This window comes from Otolemur garnettii, unplaced genomic scaffold (assembly GCF_000181295.1).
Source record: "Otolemur garnettii isolate 467f Iridium unplaced genomic scaffold, OtoGar3 scaffold00047, whole genome shotgun sequence".
In the NCBI taxonomy this organism is placed as follows: domain Eukaryota; kingdom Metazoa; phylum Chordata; class Mammalia; order Primates; family Galagidae; genus Otolemur; species Otolemur garnettii.
In genome coordinates this window covers 13423017-13433426 of record NW_003852442.1, presented here as the reverse complement: position 1 = coordinate 13433426, position 10410 = coordinate 13423017, and the positions used below count along the sequence as shown (strand labels likewise).

The following is a 10410-nucleotide window of genomic DNA, read 5'->3' as shown; positions in this document are numbered from 1 at the left end:
TGAAATATGTAAACCCCTCAAGGTAGGGTTTATCATGTCCATTTTATTGGTGAGGGAACTGAGCCTTAGACAGACCGGATTCGTCATCTTGCAGCATGCAGGTAAAATCTGCAAAGCTAACCCGAGGTTGGAGTACAGGCCGTGCATAAAGTGGGCGAAACGAGCTTTGCAAGACTCAGGATGGATCCATAGAGCTGGAAAGGGAAGCGGGAAACCGAAGACTCGGTCCCCTCTTCTAAGACTCTACAGGCCCAGAGGCAAAGTGAAGAGGACTCTGCAGCCGGGACATCTGTCACCTAGTCTATTAGGCGCCGTTTCAAAATCACAGTATCTGATTGGCAAAGCTGGACGACCCTGATTGGCTAATTGGACCTCGAACCAGACCTTGACTTCAAGGATCTGGTGAGGAGTGGGAAGGATTTGGAAATGAACCTCTCGTTTCATTGGTGAAAAGAAAACGAACCAGGAACTATTCGGAGGTGTGATTGGCTGTTGCTAGGAACCCTCCCAAGGCCTCATGGGTCCTTGTTACGGAAGCCGAGGAGCGCCGAGCGCGGGCTCTACCTCAAGGAAGTTAGGTGCAGAAGCCCAGTGAGCTGAGGTCTCGCAGGCCCGATGGCGGCTGTGGAAGCTAGCGGTAGTGACGGGAAAGAGCAAGGGATTGAGACTTCCGTCACCTATTACCGGTTGGAGGAGGTGGCGAAGCGCAACTCCCTGGAGGAACTATGGCTGGTGATCCACGGGCGAGTCTACGATGTCACCCGCTTCCTTAACGAGGTGGGGCCCGGGAGGTGGGAGACCTCTGAGAGCTGCAGGGGTCAAGGAGAGAACGGGCTGGCCGGGGCGTGTGTACGAAGGCTGTGAGGCTTGGGTGACGGCGATGGGGCGTACGCAAGGGACCACGACCCTCTGCAAGGGAAAGTGGGGAGCAGTATTTCCAGCTAGCACCAAATTCTGTTGCCTTATTAAATCATGTGTTACTTATGTATTGTGCGCATGCTGTGTACTAGTATGATTATCTGCATTTTACAGAAAGGGAAACTGAGGCTCAGGTGGAGGACGCACAAGGTCACACACTTAACGGCCTAGATCCATTCAAACCTAGTTCTGAAGTGCAAAGACCTTGTGCTTTTCCCAGTATGCCTTCTGAAGTAATACCATTTCTGGTTTTCTTATTCTTTTTTTTTTTTTTTTTTTTTTTTTTTTTTTTTTTTTTTGAGATGGAGCCTCAAGCTGTCCCCCTGGGTAGAGTGCCATGGCATCACACTCACAGCAACCTCCAACTCCTGGGCTCAAGCGAGTCTCCTGCCTCCGCCTCCCAAGTAGCTGGGACTACAGGCGCCCGCCACAACGCCTGGCCATTTTTTGGTTGCAGCCATCATTGTTATTTGGCGGGCCCGGGCTGGGGATTTGAACCCGCCACCTTGGGTGTATGTGGCTGGCGCCTTAGCCGCTTGAGCCACAGGCGCCGAGCCTGGTTTTCTTATTCTTGAGAAGCTGAGATTTCCCCCCTCCCTAACCCCGGCCATTATGTTGCTATTACTTTTTTTTTTTTGGCTGCTGCCTCAGGTTTCGTCACCCTTTTTTATATCTTCAAGCCTATTCTATTAGATCTCGTTACATAAATGAGACCATGAGGCGACTAAAAGATTTTTTTTTTTAAGGATAAAGGATAGACATTTTCATTTACTTTAACTTTATTGAGGTATGATTTACACACAGCAAATTGTGCCCATTTAAAATGTACAGTTTGATGAGTTTTGACAAATGTATTCATCCACGTTAAGACATAGAGCATTCCATTGTCCTAAAAAGTTCCCTCTTGCTCCTTGGCAGTCATTCATTCTCCCCAGCCAACTAAGTGACATGCAACCACTAACATTAGTTTGCAGCTTTGATTTTTTTCTTTATTTGCCTATTAATAATTTTATAGTCAGTTCCTTGTAAAACTTTGCAGAATATACTTCGATAACTGAGAAAAAAAAGTTCATTTTTCTTTCATTTCTCTGAAGCAAATCTACTAGTAAAATATTTTTTCTATGAATTTGGGGCCTAAGAGATAAATTCGACTCATAATTCTATAAAAACTTTTATTATTTATTTGAGACAGAATATCACTCTGTTGCCCAGGCTAGAGTGTGGTGACATCAGCCTAGCTCACAGCAACCGCAAACTCCTGAGGTCAAGCCATCCTCTTGCCTCAGCCTCCCTACTACCTGGGTCTACAGGTACCCACCACAACACCTGGCTAATTTTTCTATTGTTAGTAGAGATGAGGTTTCGCTCTGTCTCAGGTTGGTCTTGAATTCCTGAGCTCAAGCCATCCTCCTGCCTTGGGCTCTCAGAGTGCTAGGATTACAGGTGTGTGCCACTGTGCCTGGCCCTTAAAAATTTTTTTTTAAATTTAGTTTCCTGGAAAGAACATTGTTTTTAATAAATTCTTTTCCTACTGGACATGAATTTAACAACTTAGAATTTAGAAATTTCTTGCATGTGTGCATGTGTATGAGGAATGACATTTAATGCTTTTAAAAGTACTTACCCATTATTTCATCCTCTAAACAATTAATTGAGAGTGACTTGTATAATAATGATCGTTATTTTAATAGGAGTATGAGAAACAGGCTCAGAGAGATTCTGGCTGTTGATTAGTGGCAGAATCTTGTCTGCATAGCATTACTTCAAAATTCCAGCCTTAGCTACATCCTTTGGTGTTTGCTTCATAGTAAGTTCCATTTTTATTAAAGCTTAGTTCATAACAGGTAGGCAGTCATGTCTTTCATTTGTGGTTTCATTTCCTCCAAATTTCTTGATTGATTCAGAGTAGATGGTGAACTTGGAAGGAACACTTGGTGCTTACAAAGTCTGGCATTTAAGTTTGTGAACTCGTCCTACAACATTTTCTTCTCGCCACATTGCTGAATATCACTCCAGTCACCTTTGAAGTACTCCCCTTGGCCATCTGGTGACCGTAATGATATTCAGCAATGAGGTATGTAACACTTTTTCTAGGATGAGTTTGCAAACTTGTCAGGCCTCATCTAGCAAGAGGTCTGAGGCCATTTCAGAAAGAGTTCCAAAATTGCTTTGAAGGGTGGACTAGGTACTAGTGTCACTGCATAGCTTCTCAAGGGGAGTATTTCAAAGGTGACCATGTGCTATTCAGCTGTGAGGTATATTGTACTTTTTCTAGAATTAGTTTCAGAACTTTATTGTTCAACTTTGTGTATATGGTGTAGTTAAGGGAACAATGAGGGAGCCATGGTGGTTGAATTAGTAGTAGAAGAGATTGGAATGATCAGGGAAGACAGATTAAGTATAACTTTGCAGGGAAGGACTTTGGCTTCTGTTCTGAGATGGGAAAGAATAGAGCAGAACTTAATGGTTTAATAGGATCATTCTGAGTACACTGTTGAGAAGTGACTTCAGGAGAACAAGGGCAGAATTGAGGAGCCCAGTTAGGAGGCTGGGGTAGTAATTAAAGCAAGATATGGTGGCTTGGACAAAAATCGTGGCAGTGAGGGTAGTGACAAGTATCAGATTCCAGATGGTAGAGCTAATAGAATTTAATGGTGCTCTGGATTTGGGGAATGAATGAATGAAAAAGGAGTCAGAGATGACACCAGAGTTTTTGGCTGGTGGGTTTACAAGAATTGGGTTACTATTAGATGAGATAAGGAAGACTTATTTATTTCACCCTTTTTTTTTTTTTGTGAGACAGCATCTCATTATGTCACCCTCAGTAGAGTGCTGTGGCATCACTGCTCACAGCAACCTCAGACTCTTGGGCTGAAGCCATTCTCTTGCCTCAGCCTCCCAAGTAGCTGGTACTACAGGTGCCTGCCACAACGCCCAGCTATTTTTTTGTTGTAATTGTCGTTGTTTGGCAGTGCCAGGCCAAGTTCGAACTGCCAGCATCGGTGTATGTGGCCAGTGCCCTACTTACTGAGTTAGAGGTGCCACCACACTCTTCTTTTTCCAATCTGAAATCAGTTTTGGGCTCTCCTGAGCAAGGGGTTTCTAATTGAAATATCCCATGTCTATAGACTACCATTTTTTTGATTAAGGACTATGGTTGGAATATGATTGAATGTGATCATTTAGAACTAGTAATATAATTGAATCTTTTCCCTAACATATTAATTTTGCATTTTTAGAATCAGTGCTATAGGTTAGTTTATTGAGATCCTGAATGAAAATGGTACATACATCATCTTTCTACCATTTAGTAGTTTAGAAAAATCACATTAAAATGTTCACAATATCTTAACCATATTGACTAGAAAATATCAAAGCACACCTCCCTTATCAAAGGTAAGTATGATTTTGTGAAACTTTGTTTCAGTTAATTATTATTATTACTATTTATTTATTTATTTGAGACAAGAGTCTCAAGCTGTCACCATGGGTAGAGTGCCATGGCATGATAGCTCACATCAACTTCTGACTCCGGTGCAAGCGATCCTCTTGCCTTAGTTTTTCTATTTTTTGGTAGAGATGGGGTCTCGATTTTGCTCAGGCTGGTCTCCAACTCATGAGCTCAAGCAGTCCACCCATCTGTGCCTCCCTGTGCCTACCACCCATGAGTGCTAGGAGTATAGGCCATCTTGCCATGCCTAATTATTATTTTTTTGAGACAGAGTTTCACTCTATCACCTAGGCCAGGGTGCTGTGGCCTTAGCCTAGCTCATAGCAACCTCAAACTCCTGGACTCAAGCAATCTTCCTGCCTCAGCCTCCCAAGCAACTGGGACTAAAGGTGCACAGCACCATGCTTGGCTAATTTTTCAGTTTTTTGTGGAGATGGGGGTCTTGCTTTGTTCAGGTTGGTCTTGAACTGCAGACCTTAAGGGATCCCCTGGTCTCAGCCTCCCAGAGTGCTAGTATTATAGGTGGGCGCCACTGTGCCTGGCCTGTTTCAGTTAATTATATATAACATTATACATAAATGGTATGTATTGGATTGCAATATAAAATTATTTTCTTGCTGTATATCACAAGAGAAAATTTGGAATCCATTGACTTATGTATAAATAGCCATTTCTCAAAAGAGTAACACATTTATTTATCAATAAAATAACACATTGCAATATTTTAAAGCTTCTTTTTTTTTTTTTTTGGTAATTGTCAACATAGAAATATTATTTTAGGACCTATCTCAAAGATGGGATCATTTCTTTTCTTTTCTTTTCTTTTTTTTTTTTTTTGAGACACAGTCTTATTCAGTTGCCCTAGGGTTGAGTGCTATGGCATCATAGCTCACAGCAACCTCAAACTGTTAGGCTCAAGTGATTCTCTTCCCTCAGCCTCCCCAGTACCTGGGACTGTAGGCGCTGACCACAATGCCTGGCCAGTTTTTCTATTTTCAGTAGAGACAGGGTCTTGCTCTTGCTCAGGCTAGTCTCAAACTCCTGAGTTCAGGCGATTCACCTGCCTCAGCCTCCTAGAGTGCTAGGATCACAGGAGTGACCTACCATGTTCAGCCTCATTTCTTTTCATTTAACAAATATTTAAGTGCTTTATAGGACTAGACCTTGGTGGTACATAAAAATAAATATGTCCTGGCCTTCTTGAAACTACTTCTTTTCTAGGGAAGACAAAAGAAATAATTTAAAATTCTAAGTACTGTGTATAAAGGAAAAGTGGAGTTGAGAAGGAAAAATTGGGGAAAATCTTTAATAAGTGATCTGGGAAAAGCCGCCGAGAAGATGACTTTTAGTTGAGCTGATGAGCATGAATTAGCTTTGGGAAGAATAGAGAAAAGAGCATTCCAATAGCATTTGAGTAGTGCTCACTTCAGCAGCCCATATACCAATAGCATTTGCAGTCAAGCAAGAGGTTGGCATAGTAGTGAGGCTGCAGGAATCTCTGGCTTTAATGTAGTGAATGAAGAGAGATAGGCAGGAGCCAGGACATACAAGGCCTTGTGGTTAGTTTGGATTTGATCCAAAAGGTAAAGAGTACTGAAGTGTTTTATGATGAGGGGTGACGTTGAAGCAATTTACAGATTATCCTCAACTTAACCATGGTTTGACTTAAGATTTTTTGACTTTCTGATAGTGTGAAAGTGATACAAGTAAAAACCATACTTGGAGTAAGTAGCCCTTTCAATAAACTGCTTGTCATATTCAATACTTTATTATATAGGCTTTGATCAGTGGTTCTCAGCCTGTGGTCGTGGTTCACAGGAACTGTATTAAAGGGCCACGGCATTAGGAAGGTTGAGAACCACTGTGTTTGATGGTTTTGCCCAACTGTAGGCAGATATAAGTGTTCTGAGCATGTTTAAGGTAGGCTAAGCCATGCCATGTTTGGCAGGTTAAGTGTATTAGATGCATTTTCATCTTAAGATGTTTTCAATGATGAGTTGAGGAACATCTGTTTTTTAAGTAGATTACTTTGGCTGAAGAGTTGAGACTAGGTTAGAGGGATAGCAGAAAGGAAAGAAAGTAAAAAGCTACTTGAATCCCAGGAATTTATTTGCATCTTTCTGTGTCCTCCATGCATGTACCTGTATCCATATAAATATGTACAAATATATACAGTAGTAAAACCATCGTAGCCTTTAATTGAATTATAATATATTATATACTAGTTACATAAAATTGATTAACTTTAATGGTAATAGTACTATTTTTGTTTCTTTGGTGCTTGTTGTTCTAGCATGTCCTTTGCATGTAACTTCATCTTTTAACCCTCCCATCAACCCATCTTAGAGATGAGAAAACTGAGTAGAGAAGGAACTTTCACAAAGTCATGAAGTTAGGTGGTGGCAGATGTGGGTGTGAACGCAGGCAGTCTGACCCTACTAACGATTACTTTAGGATTGGCCTCATTTTTTTCATGGCTGCAGGAGAATAGAATTACAGAGATCTGTTTTACAGATACTTTGTTTCACATTTTAAATATAATTTGAAAGGATTGGGAATGTGATGTAGGGATGTTAGAATAGAGAGACCTCTTGTCTGGAACTCAGATAATTTTTTCATATTCGAAGTAGGTCAAACAAGTACAGTATATAATGAAAAGCCATCTTCCCCTCTGCCTGGTTTCACTGACTTCTGATGTTAACTATTATTTGTGTATTTTTCCAGATTCTTTTTGCATATACAAACAAAAGTGAATGTTGTTCCACACAAAAAGTAGCGTACTATGCACATTGATACATGCCTTGCTTTTTTCAGTTAACTGTGTATCCCAGAGATCTTTCCATATTAATACCTGGAATCCTTCCTTCTTCACTACAGCTGGATGGGATTTATTGTATGGCATGATAATTTATTTAAGCAGTCTCCATTTTGCCACCGAGTTTTTTCCCTCTAAGTCAGCTTTATTGAGATCTAGTGTAGGGACCATAACATATACAGATTTTGAATGTAGAGTTCAATGAGTTTTGACAGGTGTCTCCCCTGTGAAATCACCATCACAGACAGGATGCTGTCATGGCTTATGTAGCAACAGGGATATGTTCTGAGGACTGTTATCCTTTTAGAGTGAGTATACTTACACAAACCTAGGTGATGGCCATACACCTAGGCTGAATGGTATAGTCTGTTGCTCTTCAGCTACAAACTGTATAAACCTGTACTGCGTGTTACTGTACTAACTACTGTAGACAATTTTAACACTATGGTAAGTATTTGTGTATCTAAACGTATCTAATCATATAAAAAGTATAGTAAAAATGTGTATATAATTTTATGGGACCATTGTGGTATATGTGGTCGGTTGTTACATGGTGCATGACAGGTTCTCAACCTTCCTAATGCCTCCTAATGCCTTGGCCCTTTAATACTGTTCCTCATGCTTTGGTGACCCCAACCATAAAATTATTTTCATTGCTGCTTCATAACTGTAATTTTGCTACTGTTATGAATTGTAATGTAAATATCTGATACGCAAGATGTATTTTCATTACTACAAAGGGGTCGCGACCCACAGGTTGAGAACCGCTGGTATAGAACATCCCAGCTATTAACTTGATTTCTTTTTTATTTATTTACTAACTTGATTTCTAACACTATAGAACAGATGTACTTTTCTGTCTGGCTTCTTTCACTCAGTACATCTGTGAGATTCATCTGTTCTTTTTTTGTATGTGTCAATAATTTGTACCTTTTTATTTTTTTTATTGTTGGGGGATCATTGAGGGTACAAAGAGCCAGGTTGTACTGCTTACATTTGCTGGATAAAGTCCCTGAATAATAGTGTCCCGCCCCCGAGAGGTGTGTCACACACCACGGCCCTCTCACCCCCCCTTCCCTTTCTCCGTGTACCTTTTTGCTTATTTCATCGTATGAATATACCAGAATTTATCCACTTACCTATTGATTGATATTTGGATTGTTTGTAGGTTTTGGCTATCATGGATAAAACTGCTCTGAACTTTCACATACAAATCTTTATGTGGACATACATTTTTATTTCTCTTGGGTAAATACACAGTGACAAAATTGTTAGGAGTGACATGCTGGATTATGTCTGTTTTAACTTTTTAAGCACTGCCAGATCCTTTCCCAAAGCGTTTATATCAGTTGGCATTCCCATCCCAGCACCGTGTAAGTTTTCTAGTTTCTTTATGTTTTCACTGACCCATTGTATTTATCAGTCATTTTACTTTTAGCCATTCTAATGAGCGTGTTGTGGTATACAAGTGTGGTTTTAATTTGCATTTCTCTGATGACTAATGATATTCAGTATCTTTCCAGTATCTTATTGTGAGATCTTTCAGTATCTATTGTCTATTTATATATATCTTTTTGTGAGGTATTTGGTTAGTTGTGCCCATTTTTAAATTGGTTTTGTTTTCTTATTACTAATTTGGAAGCATTTTTTCGTATGGCTAAGTACTGGTTTGGGGGTGCAAGTGTCTAGTTCAGTTTTCTGCTTTGCCACTTTATAGTTGTGTAAACTTGGGCAATGTTGTATAACCATAGGCCCTTTCCATCTGTAAAATGGAAATAATAGTTCACAGTTCACTGGGTGATTGCAGTTGTTGACAATTTAATAATATATTTTAAAGACTCAGTATAGCATGTTATCTGTAGCAAGTATTAATGGTTATTTTTGTTATTAATTTAAAATTTTAGTACTTTAGTATACTATACCAAGTATTAATGGTTATTTTTGTTATTAATATAAAATTTTAGTATACTATAGCAAGTATTAATGGTTATTTTTGTTATTAATATAAAATTTTAGTATTTACTGTGGCATCTTTTGAGTGTGAAGTGGCAGGTGCTTTGAAGAATTTAAAGGTAAATTAGATGCCTTGGATTTGTATCTGTGCACAAGTAATTGCAAGATAGAGAGTGGCCTTGCTTTAAGGAAGACTGAGAATACAGGCCCTAGGGTATTTCTTGAAAGCTTCAGAATTTGATTAATATGAATAATTGCTACTGGATTTCTCCAAGATTGGTCAAAAGAAAGTGCAATTTGATTGTTACTTACCTCGTGGAATTAACATATTAATAGGAAGAATACCCTCTTTCTTTGAGTGGTTCCAATTGGTTAGTCCTGGGGAAACTGGAAATAAGATGAGACAGAATTTAATCTTTAGTACTGCCTAGGGAGATGACCTGATCAAGGAATCTGCTTTCATGTATTTATTCATTTTGCGTGTGGTCGTGGGTGTGGGCATGGTGGTATGTGGGGGGCACTTTTGAGAGCAGAGTGAGGGCTGGCTTCTTAGATCTCCCTATGTTCCAGGTACCATTTTTATGTTCTGAACCAGCCACGAATAAGACAAAGTCCATGTTCCCAGTGGAGATTACACTCTGGGTGATGGGGGATAAGCACATTAAATAAAGAATTGCAATGTGTGTGCAGCGCTTGTGGCTCAGTTAGTAGGGTGCTGGCCTCATATAATACTGAGGGTGGTGGGTTCAGGCCTGGCCCCGGCCAAACTGCAACAAAAAAATAGCCGGGCGTTGTGGTGGGTGCCCGTAGTCCCAGCTACTCCAGAGGCTGAGGCAAGAAAATCACCTAAGCACAAGAGCTGGAGGTTACTGTGAGCTGTGATGCCACAGCACTCTACTGAGGGTGACAAAGTAAGACTGTCTCTAAATAAAAAGAAATGTGATGTGATAAATGAATACCATGAAGATGCCTATGAAGTTGTAAGAATCTAATGCCAGTAGAATGTAATCTGATGGCTTGGCACCTGTGGCTCAACTGGCTAAGGCGCCAGCCATATACACCTAAGGTGGTGGGTTCGAATCCAGCCTGGGCCCACCAAAACAACAATGACGGCTGCAACCAAAAAATAGCTGGGCATTGTGGTGGGCGCCTGTGGTCCCAGCTACTTGGGAGGCAGAGACAGGAGACTCGCTTGAGCCCAGGAGTTGGAGGTTGCTGTGAGCTGTGATGCCACAGCACTCTACCCAGGGGGATAGCTTGAGGCTCTGTCTCA

General features: G+C 40.6%; 1 protein-coding gene across 1 annotated transcript in view; it reads left to right on the top strand.

The window, feature by feature from the left end:
• Positions 1 to 423: 423 nt before the first annotated feature.
• The window catches only part of LOC100945999 (cytochrome b5 type B), a 47013-nt gene continuing 37026 nt past the window's right edge, over positions 424 to 10410 (top strand). Inside the window, exon 1 of the mRNA XM_012806116.2 lies at positions 424 to 777. Within this exon, the coding sequence (XP_012661570.1) occupies positions 616 to 777 (162 nt within the window). The 5' untranslated portion in view covers positions 424 to 615. The remainder of the gene's footprint in view (positions 778 to 10410) is intronic.